Source organism: Protomyctophum bolini, assembly GCF_963924005.1.
Source record: "Protomyctophum bolini genome assembly, contig: SCAFFOLD_591, whole genome shotgun sequence".
Taxonomy (NCBI): domain Eukaryota; kingdom Metazoa; phylum Chordata; class Actinopteri; order Myctophiformes; family Myctophidae; genus Protomyctophum; species Protomyctophum bolini.
The window spans coordinates 1-20,252 of NW_027665850.1; the positions used below are offsets into that span (position 1 = coordinate 1).

General features: G+C 45.4%; 1 protein-coding gene across 1 annotated transcript; it reads left to right on the forward strand.

The window, feature by feature from the left end:
* Positions 1-42: 42 nt before the first annotated feature.
* LOC308312138 (guanylyl cyclase C-like) lies at positions 43-18,574 on the forward strand (the record flags this gene model as incomplete). Its single annotated transcript, XM_080794530.1, has 17 exons — positions 43-119; positions 821-914; positions 1,811-1,870; positions 1,972-2,043; positions 5,671-5,775; positions 7,105-7,191; positions 8,141-8,273; positions 9,081-9,218; positions 10,890-10,978; positions 11,228-11,319; positions 13,215-13,373; positions 15,096-15,288; positions 16,219-16,393; positions 17,314-17,412; positions 17,703-17,797; positions 18,041-18,117; positions 18,358-18,574. Coding segments are annotated over 17 exons (1,962 nt in total), but the record flags the coding sequence as incomplete, so codon positions are not given.
* Positions 18,575-20,252: the final 1,678 nt, after the last annotated feature.

The following is a 20,252-nucleotide window of genomic DNA, read 5'->3' on the forward strand; positions in this document are numbered from 1 at the left end:
GTGTGTGTGTTTGTGTGTGCATGCGTTGCTTTTCCAGACCTTAGTACCCAGGATATCATTGTGATAGTTTTGAGTGTGAGTGTGGCGGTCGTGACCGCCATCGCTCTGATCTTCTACAGGTAAACACCGTTAAACATTCATTATAAAGAATATAAACACCGTCATGCACTCATTATGAAGTCAATGGTAATTGATAGACCAGTCAATCTAAGATTTGACCCAAAGGAAATTGCAATAGTAATCGTTTTTTTATGATCCTTAATTATGGCCGTTTTTAGCCCAATGAGTGTTTTTTTTGGGCAAAACTAATGCTTGGCATGGATTCAGAATCATGAAAACCCCTAGTTTGACACATTAGATGCTTCTTTATAGGGTTTTAACCCATTCTGGGGCGGGAACCCCTTTTGGTGTTTTAAACATTATGTTATAATTTAGCTATTGAAAAATAGCAGATCTACACAAGCTCATAGCGCGCCACTTAGAAAATTCGTGAAAATATTTATTTCAGAAAACTGGAGGATTTAGAAGATTTTATTTATTTATTTTGAGGTCAGGTAATGGTATCCCTGAATTTACCATGATCCAAAATATATATAATATTCATTATATGTTATTTGGATGACCCTATATAAGGATCATAAAAATCCTTCTAATGATTACTATTGCAATTTCTTTTAGCTTAGATTGATGGCCTAATATAATGCTCTCATCAGATATAATATAATTTATTTTATATAACGTTATTATAATTCACAACCAAAGGAGGTAAGAAAAGGTAACACAGTGTGTGTGTGTGTGTTTGGGGGGGATTTAATGTCAGACAGAACAGAAAAGAGCGTCGCAGCCAGAAGAAATGGTCCCACCTCAACCCGGACCTGATTGGACCACTGGATGAGAAGGAAGTGTCCCTGAAGGTATGAATTATATCACACGACTCAAACAGAGGCTCTCCACAAACGCAAAGCAAAAAGTTACCAAGTTACCATGTTTACCCTGCAGGGTAACTGGACTAAGCTCAAGAACTTGTTTACAGCCAGGCCCTGCTCATAGAACATTTCATGGTAGAGGTTCAATGCCTTGCTCAAGGGCACTTCAGCGGTGGTCATTTTAACGTGCCGGTCCGAGGATACGAACTATAGCGACCTTCCTATATCAAGACCGCTCCGCAAACCGTTCGGCCACCGCTACTCATGTCAGAACAGCTTCGGGCAGGTTTGACGCAGGCTGAGATATAGATGGAAGTTCAGGTGAGAATCCGTGAGAGGATGGTGGTGAAGATAAGCTTTACAGATGGGTCAGATATAGGGTGTAAGTGTGGTGAGATTTTAGTCACCCATGGAATGTTGTCGTGTTAGCCTAGCCTAGTTTTACTCGAGTAAATATCATACGATTTTAGTCGACTGAATCCACATTTAGAAAAATATGGAGGAGAACAGACCATGCCTCCTGTATCCATGAACCGAGACTGAATGTTGTTCAGAATGCTCTCAAGCTTGTGCATTATTGTTTGTGTTCAAGAATGTCTTGTTAAATGTATGCACAAATAATAAATAAGTCATGTGTCCGCGCGTGTGTGTGTGTGTGTGTGCGTGTGTGTGTGTGTGTGTGTGTGTGTGTGTGTGTGTGTGTGTGTGTGTGTGTGTGTGTGTGTGTGTGTGTGTGTGTGTGTGTGTGTGTGTGTGTGTGTGTGTGTGTGTGTGTGTGTGTGTGTGTGTGTGTGTGTGTGTGTGTGTGTGTGTGTGTGTGTGTGTGTGTGTGTGTGTGTGTGTGTGCGTGTGTGTGTGTGTGTGTGTGTGCGCGTGCGCGTCAGATTGAGGATGAGAGGAAGGACAGCATTTATCACATGCACCGAGGGCGCTATGACAAAAAGGTACAAAATATGATTGATGATGATTTGTAAGATTTACACAAAGAAAACTGATATGCACGTAATGTAATGTAATGTTCTGTATCTCTCTGTATCCTTTTTAGCCCGTGATATTGAAAGAGTTGAAACTCACAGATGGAAACTTCGACGAGAGCCAGAAGATTGAACTCAATGCGGTAAGACCTGTTTCAGTTGTGACTAGTTATTCTTTGGAGTACTGTTTAACCCATTCTGACCGGGAACCCATTTCGGTGTTAGCATCATGTTATGCTTTAGCTATTGAAAAATAGCAGACCTACAAGCTCGTAGCGCGCCACCGAGTGGCGCGCTACGAGCTTGTAGGTCTGCTATTTTTGAAAAATCGAAGAACGACTGACATTTTTAGAATCTGATCTCAGGTCAGAATGGGTTAATCAGACCAGTGTGTGTCCAGTGGAAACCTCGTATGAATCTGATCTCAGGTCAGAATGGGTTAATCAGACCAGTGTGTGTCCAGTGGAAACCTCGTATGAATCTGATCTCAGGTCAGAATGGGTTAAAGGTGTATTCAGTGATTTCACTTAATTCAAATATCACTTTTAGTTTTGTTTTGTTGTGATAATCCTCCCTATAGTCCCTACTATAGAGTGTGCTGACCATATAAGGAGTTCCTCCATGTCCCCAGTTAACCCCTGGGGGTCAAAAAACCGTATAGGTTTCGTTTTGGGCTAGGTGGTCCCAACCTTCATCCAATCAGGATCGAGCGGGGGCGGGCCTTGGTGTGTGTGTGTGTGTGTGTACTGTAGTTGCGTGCATGTGCACATCTTGTTACCGGGGCGGACCGGGGCTTTTCCAAATCACCAAAATCACTGAATGCTCCTTTAATTCATAAAGTATTAGAACCCACTTTGACCGGGTGCAGGTCTTTTTTCCGACAGCATATTGATCCGAAACCTCAATCCTAACCTAACCCTAACCGCAAGCACGGGAGCAGCGCATGTCGGACCATCGCTTTTTCGCATCGCAGCGAATGTCCCCCCGCTGCGGATAGGATCGTTGCCCCGTCGGCTAGAATGCTGTCGGCCCACCATGATTCCTACCAAGCACCAGAATATCTACAGTTTTACAGTCGGGTGTATAGAAGCTCCATCGTTGCCGTTTCGAGAAAGGTAGAAAGAGAGAAACTAACAAGACACACATTAGATATCAACATACTGTACTGTACTGTACGGTATCACTAGCAGTGTGAAACAGTGTTGTTTTTGGCAGCAAATTTTGATTTTAGTTTTAGTCATATAGTCTTTTGAATAGTTTTCACGTCGTTTTAGTCGCATGGAATGTTTTAGTGTTAGTCTAGTTTTAGTCGACTAAATCTACAGTTGACTTAGTCGACTAAAATGTATTTTGGCGGGCCTTGATGCAGTCGTAATGGCTCATTTTACACTTGCTGAAAATAGCCGATCTACAAGCTCACAGCGCGTCGTGCTGCGACGCGTTATGAGCTTGTAGATCGGCTATTTTCAGCATGCAACCAAGTGTACAATTACTTGTACTGGATCTCTTGTCCACTAGTCCCTTCCTGACATTTTAGTCTAGTTTTTATTCGTTGACGAATTGTCAATACATTTAGTGTTGGTTTTTTGTCATCGTCATAGCTTGGTTTTGAACAAAAATAGCGAACATGGCAGATCTACAAGCTCACAGCGCGACACGTAGTGAGCTGGTCTTGTTGAGAGCGTTGATGTGAATGTGTGGAACGAACAGATGTAATCTCTCATCAGCCCCTCATTTGCTGATGAGATGGGCGACGGGTCATTCAGACATAATTTATGTTACCTTGGAGTGCTAGGGGATGGGCACACTGGTGGACATTTTGAGGCCTCCCTCTCATCTTTCCTACGTTCCATCAAATAAAAACAGAAAGACATTTTATATTTAAAATTATAGGATGTAGATTTCGTAACGAGCAAACCAATGAGCAAAATCACCCCTTATTAGTATGCCCTCCCAGCCCTTATTCAGATTACCGCTCTGTCAAACGTTACGCAAGTCTGTTACAACAACTCCATTGAGACATAATATCATTGCCTAATATAATGTGTAGCCACCAGTTTGCTTATCGTACCTTTTTAACTGCTCAGGGTTTAGCTAGTTGTTAGAGTTTGTGTTTTGTTGTTGGCAGGTTTAGGAATCTGTTATCTTCTCCCTGTCAAATGAGATTTATAGGACTTGGTCCTACAGACTGGGGGTAAACGAGTTTATCACTGGATAACACACAGGCCCCTTTTCCACCGGTTGGTTCCCAGTGGGAACCGTTTCAGTTCTTTTCCACCGGTTGGTTCCCAATGGGAACCGGGTCAGTTCTTTTCCACCGGTTGGTTCCCAATGGGAACCGGGTCAGTTCTTTTCCACCGGTTGGTTCCCAGTGGGAACCGGTTCAGTTCTTTTCCACCGGTTGGTTCCCAGTGGGAACCGGTTCAGTTCTTTTCCACCGGTTGGTTCCCAGTGGGAACCGGTTCAGTTCTTTTTGGTTTTTAGTCCATGAGCCAGAGCTCCAAAATTGGAAAGTTAATTATGAATTGAGTGGAGCAAAACCATACCTATATTAGATTGTTATCACCATGAAACTTCCCCAATTGAGTACTTACACGAAGACAATGATTTATTGTATTACTAATTTTACATTTTTAAATATGCAATTTAGGCATTGTGTAGGAAAATATGCAAAATAATCGAAAATATGAAAAAGCTATACTGTGGAAGGGTTATCATGTATTACATTTATTGTATTGATCCTATAAACAATTTAATATATAGGTCTAGTTTTTGCCACCAATTTTGGAGCTCTGGCTCATGGACTAAAAACATTGTCCTTTTATAAATTCTCCTCTGGTTTTCTGTATGTTTGTATATATTATATATTTGTATAAAATTGAGAGGGCAGCTGGGCATGTCTCCTACTTAAACGTAATAGCTATATCTCTCAGAGGTAAAAAAATAAATAATAATAATTGTTAGATTTATAATATTATGAACATTACAATCTATAAATATTATTTATAATCTCAGAGATAAATGAATGAGCCTATACACTACGGTATCTACTGTATACTTGTTGTACAACTACAGTACTGTATGTATGTGGTGTGAAAATAGCAAAAAGAGACGATTAACGATGTGGCATCGAACTTGTAGATCTGCTATGTTTTACTTATTTTCCAAATAAAATACATCAGGGAGGGATTGATTGATTGATTGAATACTTTATTGAAAATATATTTCAAAAGGATAAATTCACAAGAAAGCTTGTTTCCATTGTGGTCCTCTTGGGGAAAGGGGAAGGGGATGATGTTTATGAGGGCTAAGAGGGAACTTTTTAACAAAAATAGAGAAAATAGCTGCTCTACAAGCTCACAACGCGTCGCGCTGCGATGCGTTGAAAGCTTGTAGATCAGCTATTTCCGGGGCACAACCCAGCACTCTTTAGCTAGTGGAGATGCGGTGTGTGTAACGACATTGATTTCTAAACAAATTTGTTCAACGCAAAAATACTGTGTTCACGTTCAGGAGAATTCTCCTGAACGCATGCCTTCCAGCATGGCATGGAAAGGAGTAGCATTTTCATTTATTTCACCGTAGTAAAATAATAAGTAAATGCTGCATTCGTGGTCTGGAAAGGGAAGTTGTTTTACAGACGGGGTATGAAAGGGCAGGGGCTGATCGAAGCCCCCCCCCACCCTTTGATGTCTATGTGTGCACGTCCCTGTTTATGAGAACTTGCCCCCCCACTCATCCGTTCTCCAACATTCCTGCTCTTATTTCAGCTGATGCGCATCGACTACTACAACCTGACCAAGTTCTACGGCACTGTGAAGTATGAATACGGCGTGTACGGAGTGTTTGAGCTCTGCGAGAGAGGCTCCCTTAGGGTAAGTGATCACTCAGAGAGGCTCCCTTAGGGTAAGTGATCACTCAGAGAGGCTCCCTTAGGGTAAGTGATCACTCAGAGAGGCTCCCTTAGGGTGAGTGATCACTCAGAGAGGCTCCCTTAGGGTAAGTGATCACTCAGAGAGGCTCCCTTAGGGTAAGTGATCACTCAGAGAGGCTCCCTTAGGGTAAGTGATCACTCAGAGAGGCTCCCTTAGGGTAAGTGATCACTCAGAGAGGCTCCCTTAGGGTAAGTGATCACTCAGAGAGGCTCCCTTAGGGTGAGTCATCACTCAATTCAATTCAATTCAAAGGGCTTTATTGGCATGAGAAAACATACGTTTACATTGCCAAAGCAGAAAGAACAAAACAACAATACAGCAATACAATCAAAACAAAAATTATGTACTTTGAAGGTCAGAATCTTCAATAGATCAACTTCTGTGTACCAAGATAACTCGATGCAGGTATAGTGCAGGAATATACACAATGATTAGTCTTTAGGGTGGTTGTGTTCACTCAGAGAGGCTCCCTTAGGGTAAGTGATCACTCAGAGAGGCTCCCTTAGGGTAAGTGATCACTCAGAGAGGCTCCCTTAGGGTGAGTGATCACTCATTGTCGTCTGACTTTTCACAATAGCAGTCCTGTCATTGTGCTTTATGTGCATATATACTTTCCCAACAAGTAAGACGCGCAAGCGCGGGAAGCGAACGCAGCTCGTACATATTTGGGTTTTGGACGTATAGCTGCTTTGGGGACTCCTTATATGGTTATGGCTGAGTCATGGTGACGTAACAGCGGGACAGACACTTGCATCAATCACAAACAAATCACTCAGCTCCATATATGGGCACAAAAGCCAGACAGACAGACAGACAGACACACAGACAGACATGATCTGCTAGGTCTCATAGTAAGTGCTCACTGCGTTCGCAATCACTGCGTTCGCAATAATGTAAGATTATTTAGTATGGAACTCTACTATGTTGGGGGTGGAGGGGAGGATTTATTGCCGTATGCAAAAGGAGGTATACGTAGGTAGAAGCCCATGTCTAATGCCCCCATTTCAATGGACAGACTCACAGACAGTTGATGACTAAAATATGACGTATATTTAATCTGTTACTGAAACCACATTTTTGAAGTGTTAGCCGCCCCAATGCAAAAAAAATAAAGACAACATTTCCAGTAGAATGCTCCTGTATTTGAGGCCCACTAATAAACCTACTGTAAGTCTTAATTTTACAAGACAATGTCTTGTCTGTCATGTACAATATGTGTTGTATAGAAAGTGACCACTTGTGTAATATTTATCTCATTTTCATCCACAGCATGTTCTCGGAGATAAAATCTCCTACCCCGATGAAGCTTTCATGGACTTGGAGTTCAAGATATCAGTCATGTATGATATAGCAAAGGTACTTCTATTTACTGTAAATGTTGCTAATAGTACACTGTACTGTACTGTACACCGCCTTTTCTCAATCTCAAAGGCCCCCCCTAGCTCCCATGCAGTTTGATATGCATTCGGCCGCAGACCCCCATTTGATACACATCTTGTAAAGGTATATTCAGTGATTTCATCCAGGTTTCTTCACAGGGCATGTCATATCTCCACTCCAGTAACATCCAGGTTTCTTCACAGGGCATGTCATATCTCCACTCCAGTAACATCCAGGTTTCTTCACAGGGCATGTCACATCTCCACTCCAGTAACATCCAGGTTTCTTCACAGGGCATGTCATATCTCCACTCCAGTAACATCCAGGTTTCTTCACAGGGCATGTCACATCTCCACTCCAGTCACATCCAGGTTTCTTCACAGGGCATGTCACATCTCCACTCCAGTAACATCCAGGTTTCTTCACAGGGCATGTCATATCTCCACTCCAGTCACATCCAGGTTTCTTCACAGGGCATGTCACATCTCCACTCCAGTCACATCCAGGTTTCTTCACAGGGCATGTCACATCTCCACTCCAGTAACATCCAGGTTTCTTCACAGGGCATGTCATATCTCCACTCCAGTAACATCCATGGTTTCTTCACAGGGCATGTCATATCTCCACTCCAGTAACATCCATGGTTTCTTCACAGGGCATGTCATATCTCCACTCCAGTAACACCCAGGTTTCTTCACAGGGCATGTCACATCTCCACTCCAGTAACATCCAGGTTTCTTCACAGGGCATGTCACATCTCCACTCCAGTAACATCCAGGTTTCTTCACAGGGCATGTCATATCTCCACTCCAGTAACACCCAGGTTTCTTCACAGGGCATGTCATATCGCCACTCCAGTCACATCCAGGTTTCTTCACAGGGCATGTCATATCTCCACTCCAGTAACATCCAGGTTTCTTCACAGGGCATGTCATATCTCCACTCCAGTAACATCCAGGCCCACGGTCGCCTGAAATCCACCAACTGTGTGGTGGACAGCCGCATGGTTGTGAAGATCACGGACTTTGGCTGGAACACTATCCTCGGTCCCAGCAAGGGTGAGGTTTACACACCTGAGACCAGATTCTAAATAATGTCTTCTAGATAAAATAAATCCTGACTGTTTTCTGAAACATGTCAGTGGTTCTCAAACTATTTCATGTCAAGGACCCCAGAAATTATATGTACATGTGGCAGCCGACCCCCCCCATCTGAAAATATGCTGTTCCAGGGACCCCCCAAGAAGCAAGGATTTCAGTTAAAATCGTTCACTCTGAAAGAATATATATTCAAAGATTTGTGCCACATTTTCACGATATAAAAAAAAAAGCAGATCTACAAGCTCGTATCGCGCCGGCACTCTGTGCCGTGCTACGAGCTTGTAGATCTGCTATTTTCAATATCTAAAGTATAACATAACGCTTAAAACACCAAAAGGGGTTCCCGTGTCCTGTTGATCCTAAAAGTGAGAGAGCCAGAGACAAATTGTGCCACATTTGCAATGATCCAATTATCTGTAATATAGTCTATTAATTACTCTTGGTCTTGCCCGTGACAAATTGTATTTTTTTACACACCATAATAATGTTCTTATTTTGACCAAATAAGACCAAAATTACTGAATGTCAAGTATCCAGGTTTTCTTCAGAATATTATTTACCGTAGTACGACACTATGGCATATTTATTTATTAGGAGTCCAACTATAGTGACTATAGTCCAAATGTTAATTATTGCCAGGACCACCCATAAGTCTTAGAGTGTACAGTACAGGGGTCCTTTTGGTTCCATTTCAACACTCTTTCAACACTATTGTTTTATTGTCCACTCATTTTGTATGTCCTGTCCTGTCCTGTCCTCTCCTAGACCTGTGGACAGCCCCGGAGCATCTCCGTACGCAGGGCGTGTCTCAGAAAGGCGACGTCTACAGCTACGCCATCATCGCTCATGAGATCGTGTTGAGGCGGGGCCCGTTCTACACTCAGATGTGCTCGGATCATACAGGTAGGCCTGGCTGACATCCAAGATAATTAATCATTAATAATAATAATAATAATAATGGTCCAAGATCATTACTTGCGCAAGCAGAGCGTGCAAGTAATAATTTCGCCCGGTCTCTTCAACGTGACAGCCGTCAACCTTTTTCTGTGTAAGCAAATCTGTGCCTGGTTTGCTGGGACCAGATTACACAAATGGTCATCTGTGTAATCTGGTCCCAGCAAACCAGGCACAGATTTGCATACACAAAAAAATGGTTGACGGCTGTCACTTTTTGGCACCAAGTAACCACAGTATACTGCTAATCAAATTACAACTACATACTCTATATAGTATATGTATATGTACACGTATGTATACCAGAGTACGTGGTGTGTATATGTATGACTAGCTCTCAATGATGACGTAAGAAAAATGGACATCTGTGTAATCTGGTCCCAGCAAACCAGAGAGAGTCACATATCAATGATTTATTTTTCTGTAAAAAAGTAGGTAGGTAGCAAATATATAGTTACACGTAATGATTATACATTTCAAACGTTCCTTCACAGAGATACTGAAATGTGACAGTTTACAGCGGTCGAAAGTACTTGCTCTTGCGCACTAGTTGGCAGTAAGCAACAAGCAAGTATGCACTCGGCAGAGTGCAGTTCTAGTTATCTCTGCTGTCGGGAACTAACTTAAAAAAATGTCGGGACCTAACTTCGAGTTAAAAACATTTGCTCAGAAAGCATATATATTAAAATATTTGTGCCGCATTTTCACGATTTTTCAAAAATAGCAGACCTACAAGCTCGTAAGCACGGCACCGAGTGCTGCGCTATGAGCTTGTAGGTCTGCTATTTTTCAATAGCTACATTATTTATAATGCATAAAATACCAAAAGGGGTTCCCGCCCAGAATGAGTTAATAGCACAGGCAGACTCTTCACATACTAGAGCATGTCTGAAATAAGTGTCAGAGCTGAAATCGACATGTAAATATGAAACAAATGCTAAAACATGTAGCTAGGTGTAATGTTAGAGACTACAGGAGTGAACCTTTCAACTTCAAGCCTGTTTTCTCAACTCACTGTTTTCTGCAAGACATTACTCTATAATAGCCACATCTCCAAAACTGGACTGACCTCATGCTTCCTTCTATGCATGAGGAGTCCAAGCTGCTTCTTTTCACCTGACAGGGGGGGGGGTTTCTCCGGCTGGACGTAGTGCGTGGAAGAAACACGTTATTTCCGACCAGTTCCTTTCCCCTCCATCAGGCGCCCCGGCTGGCCAGGGGGAGGTAGTTTAGAGACCAGTTCCTCTCCCCTCCATCAGGCGCCCCGGCTGGCCAGGGGGAGGTAGTTTAGAGACCAGTTCCTTTCCCCTCCATCAGGCGCCCCGGCTGGCCAGGGGGAGGCAGTTTAGAGACCAGTTCCTTTTCCCCTCCATCAGGCGCCCCGGCTGGCCAGGGGGAGGCAGTTTAGAGACCAGTTCCTCTCCCCTCCATCAGGCGCCCCATGTTCAGCCAACATGAACACTTTTATCAGGCAGCGTTTTGGTCCAGACCTCCTTCAGGCATCTGAGCCTATAATGACTTCATTGCCTAGTAGAGACTAAAATGTTACCCAAAAGCACCTCCTGCTGGCCCGGAAATATGTTTACAATATCTATGTACATTTTGAATCCTCTGCCTCAGAGAAGATGCACAGAGTGGAGAATCCAAGCGGCCTGACTGTCTTCAGGCCAGACCTGAACCTCGAGACCGTATCGGAGACAGAGATAGAGGTAATAAAAGGCAATCCTCATCTATATTCTTATATTGTGACGGAGCAAATAAAATAATCTAAACTCTGATTGTGTGCCTAAATCATGCAAAATGGACCGTACGTCACAGGGTTAATTTCACTATAACCCTAACACAAGTTATTGAGTGTGTGTGTGTGTGTGTGTGTGTGTGTGTGTGTGTGTGTGTGTGTGTGTGTGTGTGTGTGTGTGTGTGTGCGTGTGTGTGTGCGCATGTTTAAATGTATACAGCTGTTCATGTTGATTAAGAACTTCTGGGATGAGGACCCAGAGCGGAGGCCGGATTTCAAAAAGATAGAGGGCATTCTTGGAAAAATATTCAGGTATGTACAGTAATACTGTAAACAATTCCAGGCACATGCCACATATAATATATAGGCTCTGGCCTGACGCGTGTTCAAGTCCCGCGCATGACGACCTTTGCTGCATGTCTCCCACCGTCTCTCTCTCTCTCTCTCTCTCTCTCTCTCTCTCTCTCTCTCTCTCCGTCTTTCCTGTCAATCTTCACTTAAACTATCAATAGCCAGCTGGACTGTGTGCCGCGGGTTCGACTCCCTAGCCCAGGGCAGGGTGCCCACACTTTTTTTTGACTTGCGAGCTACTTTAAAAATGACCAGCTTAACAAGATCCACCAAAAAAGTACTATACCATTGCTCAAAATTGTTTCAAAATGCAGCCTATATTAGCGGCACACATGGGGAATAAACGGGAGGAAATAGAACTGGTAGGGTTTTTAATATATAATATAACTTTATGATGCTATTGACTTCTGTAGTATTACATTGTGGGTTTGAGCAGACAGGCCCCTTTTTGATGCATGTCAATCAATCAAGTGGCACCTTAATTACAGTGGCAGATAAAAAAGACAGCCAAAAAATATATACTATTTATTTTTTAGGGTCATGTCATGTGATGTGGTCTACCTCCACAGCCTTTGTGATCTACTGGTAGATCACGATACACCTTTTGGGCACCCCTGCGCTAGCCCGACGGCCTCAGTTGCTACAGTCTGCCCAAAATGCTTGAATCGTGCCTTGCTGTCAGTTCAATATAATATTTCCGTTCAGAAATAATTATACTGTATTATATAACTGATCGAAGTGGCTCTGCACAGATGGGGCTTAAATAGCCCGCTGATTGGCATCTGGGCAGGGCCACCGTAGAGGATGTGTCTTAAAGAGATATCCATGTACACTGCCCCGTGGGGTCAGTTCCCGTACATATTGAACAATATGTAGTGGAGAGCCAGTCTCGAACACGATAGAGAACTGAACATGCAACGCTCATCATCTCTGGGAACTTGAATGTGCTTTAACCCATTCTGGCCTGGGCTGGAACACCTTTTTGGTGTTTGAAGTATTACGTTATACTTTAGCTATTGAGAAATAGCAGATCTACAAGCTCGTAGCGCGGCACCGAGTGCCGCGCTACAAGCTTGTAGGTCGGCTATATTTTTCTTTCAGAGTGAACGTTTTAACTAAAATCTTTGCTTCTGGGGAGTCACTGCATGAACAACATATTTTCAGATGGGGGGTCCACGGTCAAATACAGATAATTCTGGGGGTCCTTGACGTGAAAAAGGTTGAGAACGACTGACAATTGGAAACATGGGTTTTTGTGAAAACTGTCATGATTTAGAATTTTTTAGAATCGGTCTAAATGGGATGGGGTGGGAACCCCTTTTTGGTGTTAGCATCATGTCATGCTTTAGCTATTGAAAAATAGCAGATCTACAAGCTCATAGCGCGCCACCGAGTGGTGCGCTACGAGCTTGTAGGTCTGCTATCGAAGAACCACCGACATAGAAACATGGTTTTTCAGAAAACTGTCAGGATGTAGAAGACCTTTTTAGAATCTGATCTCAGGTCAGAATGGGTTTTAAATTGTTCCGTGTTAATCCTAATGGGTTTTTTTGGGGGGTGTCGTGTGTGTTTCTCCTTATCTCAGCAACCTGCACAACCAGGCCATAACCCTAACCATAACCATAGCCCTAACTGTAATATATCAGGTTCTGTAGTATTTATGAATGGACACGGACACAGTGTTTCTGTTTAGATGCCGGGTTATTTACTGAATGAAAGCGGGAGCATACATGGGTTGGTGCGCATGCGCCGTTGTGCTGGAATGCACCATGAACAGTTGTCAACAGGGGGAGCCTTGGTATAGCATAATATGTAATAAAGCCAATACATTACACTAACCCTAACCCTTATCTCAGCAACCTGCACAACCAGGCCAGCGAGACGTACATGGACAACCTGATCCGACGGCTGCAGATGTACTCCAGGAACCTGGAGCACCTGGTGGAGGAGAGAACCTCGCTGTACAAAGTAGAGAGAGACAGAGCTGACCAACTCAACTTCATGCTGTTACCTGGGTGAGTACAGTAGACAGAGAGACAGAGTACAGTACAGAGAGACAGAGTACAGTACAGAGAGACAGAGCTGACCAACTCAACTTCATGCTGTTACCTGGGTGAGTACAGTAGACAGAGAGACAGAGTACAGTACAGAGAGACAGAGTACAGTACAGAGAGACAGAGCTGACCAACTCAACTTCATGCTGTTACCTGGGTGAGTACAGTAGACAGAGAGACAGAGTACAGTACAGAGAGACAGAGTACAGTACAGAGAGACAGAGCTGACCAACTCAACTTCATGCTGTTACCTGGGTGAGTACAGTAGACAGAGAGACAGAGTACAGTACAGAGAGACAGAGTACAGTACAGAGAGACAGAGCTGACCAACTCAACTTCATGCTGTTACCTGGGTGAGTACAGTAGACAGAGAGACAGAGTACAGTACAGAGAGACAGAGTACAGTACAGAGAGACAGAGCTGACCAACTCAACTTCATGCTGTTACCTGGGTGAGTACAGTAGACAGAGAGACAGAGTACAGTACAGAGAGACAGAGTACAGTACAGAGAGACAGAGTACAGTACAGAGAGACAGAGTACAGTACAGAGAGACAGAGCTGACCAACTCAACTTCATGCTGTCACCTGGGTGGGTTCAGAGGAGAATGACCTATAGCCCACCAACCAACCAACCTCATTTCATCTTCTACTCAGGCTTATGTGAACACCCCAGACTGTTTTTAAGTTGCTCAATTCAGTATTTACGTAGATGTAATTTGATGATATTCATTTGAGCTGCCCTGTCACCCTTCCTTTATACATTACAAACCCATTGTAACGTCAGTTCAAACTACATTTTAACCAATTAGATTCATCGAGAACACCTGTCCTTTTTGTCAAAGTGAAAACGGTCCCTTTAGTATCTTTACGTTTTCTCCATATTTTGTGGTGCTGACAGAATGTACTGTAGTACGGCAAACTGTAACTGTCCCTTTTTGCCTCCCCCTGGCCAGCCGGGGCGCCTGATGGAGGGGAAAGGAACTGGTTGGAATAACGTGTTCCTTCCACGCGCTACGTCCAACCAGGGAAACTCCCCCCTGTCAGGTGTAAAGGAGCAACTTGGACACTCGGGCATGAAGGAAGCATGAGTTCAAGTCCGTTGCTCTCCCCATGTCCCCCATACATGGGGACTAGGTTGGTCTCCCCTTGTCCCCCATATATGGGGACTAGGTTGGTCTCCCCTTGTCCCCCATATATGGGGACTAGGTTGGTCTCCCCTTGTCCCCCATATATGGGGACTAGGTTGGTCTCCCCTTGTCCCCCATATATGGGGACTAGGTTGGTCTCCCCTTGTCCCCCATATATGGGGACTAGGTTGGTCTCCCCTTGTCCCCCATATATGGGGACTAGGTTGGTCTCCCCTTGTCCCCCATACATGGGGACTAGGTTGGTCTCCCCTTGTCCCCCATATATGGGGACTAGGTTGGTCTCCCCTTGTCCCCCATATATGGGGACTAGGTTGGTCTCCCCTTGTCCCCCATATATGGGGACTAGGTTGGTGGAGGGTGTGTAGAGCCCAGGATCACATTAGATGATTGACACAGGGGTGAAAAATGGGTTGCAAAATCATGGGATAAAAAAAATATATATAAAAAAAACAAAAAAAAAACTGTCCCTTTGTGACTTTCTCTTTTCCGACCCTTCTCACTCCCATGTTACCCTTCACCCCCCCTGGTGGTCCAGTCCGGTGGTGCGGTCCCTGAAGGAGACGGGTCGCGTGGAGCCGGAGCTGTTCGAGGAGGTGACGGTCTACTTCAGCGACATCGTGGGTTTCACCACCCTGTGTCACTACAGCACGCCCATGGAGGTGGTGGACATGCTCAACGACATCTACAAGAACTTTGACAGCATCCTGGACGACCATGACGTGTACAAGGTACAGAGCAACACGTTGGTAGTGCTGTCGCCTCACAGCTAGAAGGTCCTGGGTTCGATTCCCACAGTCGGTAGTGCCGTCGCCTCACAGCTAGAAGGTCCTGGGTTCGATTCCCGCTCGGGACGCTGTGGGTGCTGCAGGCGGCGTGTTTCCTCCTCCGCGTCATCAGTGCCCATACCCGAAGGCGGGGGTTGGCGAAAGGGCCTTTCTGTGTGGAGTTTGCATGTTCTCCCCGTGTCCCCTAGGGTAGGTACCCTCACATGTTCTCCCCGTGTCCCCTAGGGTAGGTACCCTCACATGTTCTCCCCGTGTCCCCTAGGGTAGGTACCCTCACATGTTCTCCCCGTGTCCCCTAGGGTAGGTACCCTCACATGTTCTCCCCGTGTCCCCTAGGGTAGGTACCCTCACATGTTCTCCCCGTGTCCCCTAGGGTAGGTACCCTCACATGTTCTCCCCGTGTCCCCTATAGGGTAGGTACCCTCACAAGAAACATGCAGTAATCCTGGTCTCTAAACTGCCTCCCCCTGGCCAGCCGGGGCGCCTGATGGAGGGGAAAGGAACTGGTTGGAATAACGTGTTCCTTCCACGCGCTATACGTCCAACCAGGGAAACTCCCCCCTGTCAGGTGTAAAGGAGCAACTTGGACACTCAGGCATGAAGGAAGCAAGTCCGTTGCTCTCTCCTTGTCCCCCATATATGGGGACTAGGTTGGTGGAGGGTGTGTAGAGCCCAGGATCACATTAGATGATTGACACAGGGGTGAAAAAATGGGTTACAAATTCGTGGGATAAAAAATATATATATTAAAAAAAAAACAGAATACTCAAATCCAGATGCATTTCGTGAAAGAAAGACTTGATTCATAAACATGAATCCCTCTTGATATCCGTTCTCTCTCTCTCTCTCTCTCTCTCTCTCTCTCTCTGTCAGGTGGAGACAATAGGTGACGCATACATGGTGGCGTCAGGGCTGCCCAATCGCAACGGGAACAGGCACGCGGTGGACATTGCTAAGATGGCCCTGGACATCCTGGAGTTTGTAGGGAACTTCCAGCTGCAGCACCTGCCTAGCATCCCTCTGTGGATCCGTATCGGCGTGCACTCAGGTACCAGGTGGCCCAAACAAAGCTCTCTTGTTTAACCCATTCTGACCTGAGATCAGATTCATACGAGGTTTCCACTGGACACACACTGGTCTGATGAACCCATTCTGACCTGAGATCAGATTCTAAAAATGTCAGTCGTTCTTCGATTTTTCAAAAATAGCAGACCTACAAGCTCGTAGCGCGCCACTCGGTGGCGCGCTATGAGCTTGTAGGTCTGCTATTTTTCAATAGCTAAAGCATAACATAGTGCTAACACCAAAATGGGTTCCCGTTCAGAATGGGTTAAAGACAATATGGTTTCCAACCCTTTTCATATCAAGGCACATTATTTATTGGGTTTTTGAGCCACGGACCAGCATTTGAACTCTTGAGAGCGTTGGTTTCATTTTTTCACTCTCAGGAGTTAAAGATCTATAAAGGGCCCATTTGGTTATAGCACCGGCGATACGTTTTGAGCTTTGTAGATCAGCTATTTTCACTGTCACGTCACAAATAGGGCTAGAATGGTTAAAAACCATACCAGCTTGCTTGTTAATTGGGAGTTCACTAGTAAGAGACCACACCTTCTGCTCAAGTTTAACAGTATTTATTGCACAAGTGAGATGTACAGTGTGTACAGTATGTGTATTGATGACAAGATTGCCACAATTACTACAAGCAATAATACATTTACTGTTCTAGATCACTGGGCACTAGTGTTGCCCGTCAACATTGTCTCTTAATGTTGCACAGGTTTTTTTTATCAATTTGGGAACCTTGTGTATAAGTTATGTTGGCTAACTAGTATTCTGATATACTAGAGTAGCACAAGGACAGTTCTCTATAGGTCAGTCTGTCTTTTGTCATTTCATTCACAAAATAAATACATACATACCGGCGGTAATTATGACCGTTTCTATGTAAACGTTCTGCTGTTTCAGGTCCGTGCGCTGCAGGTGTGGTAGGAAACAAGATGCCTCGTTATTGTCTGTTTGGAGACACAGTCAATACGGCCTCGCGAATGGAGTCCACGGGCCTACGTAAGACACATCACATACATGCACGCACGCACCCACGCACACACACACACGCACACACACACACACACACGCACACACACACACACACACACACACACACACACACGCTGTGTAATATACCCATGGGACCGTCTATGATTAATCTAGTCCATGTCTTCCCTCTAGCCCTGAGGATACATGTCAGCCGGTCCACTATCATGAATAATCTAGTCCATGTCTTCCCTCTAGCCCTGAGGATACATGTCAGCCGGTCCACTATATGATTAATCTAGTCCATGTCTTCCCTCTAGCCCTGAGGATACATGTCAGCCGTTCCACTATCGACATCCTCCAGAGGACAGACTGCCAATTTGAATATGAAAACAGAGGAGAGACTTACCTCAAGGTAAGCTGGTGTACCTTTAACGTGTAATAAGAAGAAAAACAAAGTAAAATAAAGCTTACATTTTAATTAGGTGAGCAGTGTCCCTCAGCTCTGTGACATGCAGGAAGGTATAGCTGGGAAATGGAAAGGGGACACTGGCCCCCAAATGGTCTAGAAACACATACTAGTATGATTTCATTAATGAATTCCAAGCATAACGTACTAGAGGTCCCTGAGTGACGTTCTTTATCATCTGACCCACAGGGTAAAGGCAAAGAGATGACCTACTGGCTAACAGGGGTGAAAGGAAGGGGATACCACCTGCCCAACCCGCCAACAGCGTAAGTCCATCACTAATGGGGGGGTGGTCCATGAAACAACATATTTTCAGATGGTGGTCGATTAGCCAATTCATTACATATATTAATTGGGGGTCCTTGACATGAAATATAGTCTGAGAACCACCACTGAGACACAGAAACATGGGTTTTTCAGAAAAAACGTCAGGATTTAGAAGAAGACATTTTGTATAGAATCGACCTCGGGGTCTACTCTGAATGAATTAAATAATCTCCATATAGGGAGAACTTCCAGCGGCTGCAGATGGACCTGGCGGAGATGATCGTGTCCAGTCTGGAGAAGCAGCGCAGCGCGGGGAGCGAGGGCTTCGACAAGAGGAACACCCTGTCCACCAAAGTCCGACGGCGGGAGACCAACAGCAGCCTGCCGGGGGACGGCCTGCCGGAGTACCTACACCTGGTCGTTAACAGTGAAACCCCCCCGAGTACCTACCTGTGACACGTGCACACATAGACATCAGTACCTACCTGTGACACGTGCACACATAGACATCAGTACCTACCTGTGACACGTGCACACATAGACATCAGTACCTACCTGTGACACGTGCACACATAGACATCAGTACCTACCTGTGACACGTGCACACATAGACATCAACGGGGGCTTCATCAGCCCCCTGCCCTTTTACCCGTCTGTAAAGGCTCTTTCATGTTTTTTTTTATATATATTTTTTATCCCACGATTTTGTAACTCATTTTTTCACCCCTGTGTCAATCATCTAATGTGATCCTGGGCTCTACACACCACCAACCTAGTCCCCATATATGGGGGACAAGGGGAGAGCAACGGACTTGAACTCATGCTTCCTTCATGCCTGAGTGTCCAAGTTGCTCCTTTTACACCTGACAGGGGGGAGTTTCCCTGGTTGGACGTAACGTAGCGCGTGGAAGGAACACGTTATTCCAACCAGTTCCTTTCCCCTCCATCAGGCGCCCCGGCTGGCCAGGGGGCTCTTTCATAGTCTGAATTCTCGGTGGTGAGGTGACCATCACCGAACTACAACGTGACGTCACGAGCCGCGGTGAAGAGCAAACCCACCGCCACCACCGCTCCAGCCCTTCTCTCTGTTTTTACCTCACCACCGCTCAACGTTATTTCAGCTCCGGTGGTGGTCAGCTCACCACCGGAGCGGTGGTCAGCTCACCACCGGAGCGGTGGTCAGCTCACCACCGGAGCGGTGGTCAGCTCACCACCGGAGCGGTGGTCAGCTCACCACCGGAGCGGTGGTCACCTCACCACCGGAGCGGTGGTCAGCTCACCACCGGAGCGGTGGTCAGCTCACCACCGGAGCGGTGGTCAGCTCACCACCGGAGCGGTGGTCAGCTCACCACCGGAGCGGTGGTCACCTCACCACCGGAGCGGTGGTCACCTCACCACCGGAGCGGTGGTCACCTCACCACCGGAGCGGTGGTCACCTCACCACCGGAGCGGTGGTCACCTCACCACCGGAGCGGTGGTCACCTCACCACCGGAGCGGTGGTCACCTCACCACCGGAGCGGTGGTCACCTCACCACCGGAGCGGTGGTCACCTCACCAACCGAAAATCCAGACTATGAATAGGCCTTAAAAACAACTGCCCTCTCCAGACCACGAACGCAGCATTTACTACAAGGTGAAAGCATAATGCCCGTTCTCTCCTTTCCGTGCCATACCGGAAGGTACAGCATTCAGGAGAATAGCCTTTTCTCCCAATAAGTCTCCTGAACTTGAACGCAGCATTTTGGCATTGAACTAATTTGTTTTTCGAAGTCGTACATACCGCATCTCCAGGGGAACTATCAATGAACATGCACTGCTCCCGTGCTTGCGGTTAGGTTTAGGTTTGCTCCCGTGCTTGCGGTTAGGTGTAGGTTTAGGGTTAGAGATATAGGGATAGTAATTTCGGAAACGATGAACCGTCTGACTAATGACACGGCACCATCTCCAGTAGATGGAAGAGTGCAGGGTTGCGGCCCCGGAAAATAGCTGATCTACAAGCTCTCAAAGCGCGTCGCAGCGCGATGCGTTGAGAGCTTGTAGATCTGCTATGATGCGACATATTCCTCTTGACAACGTGCCTTAACCCATTCTGACCTGAGATCAGATTCATACGAGGTTTTCACGGGACACACA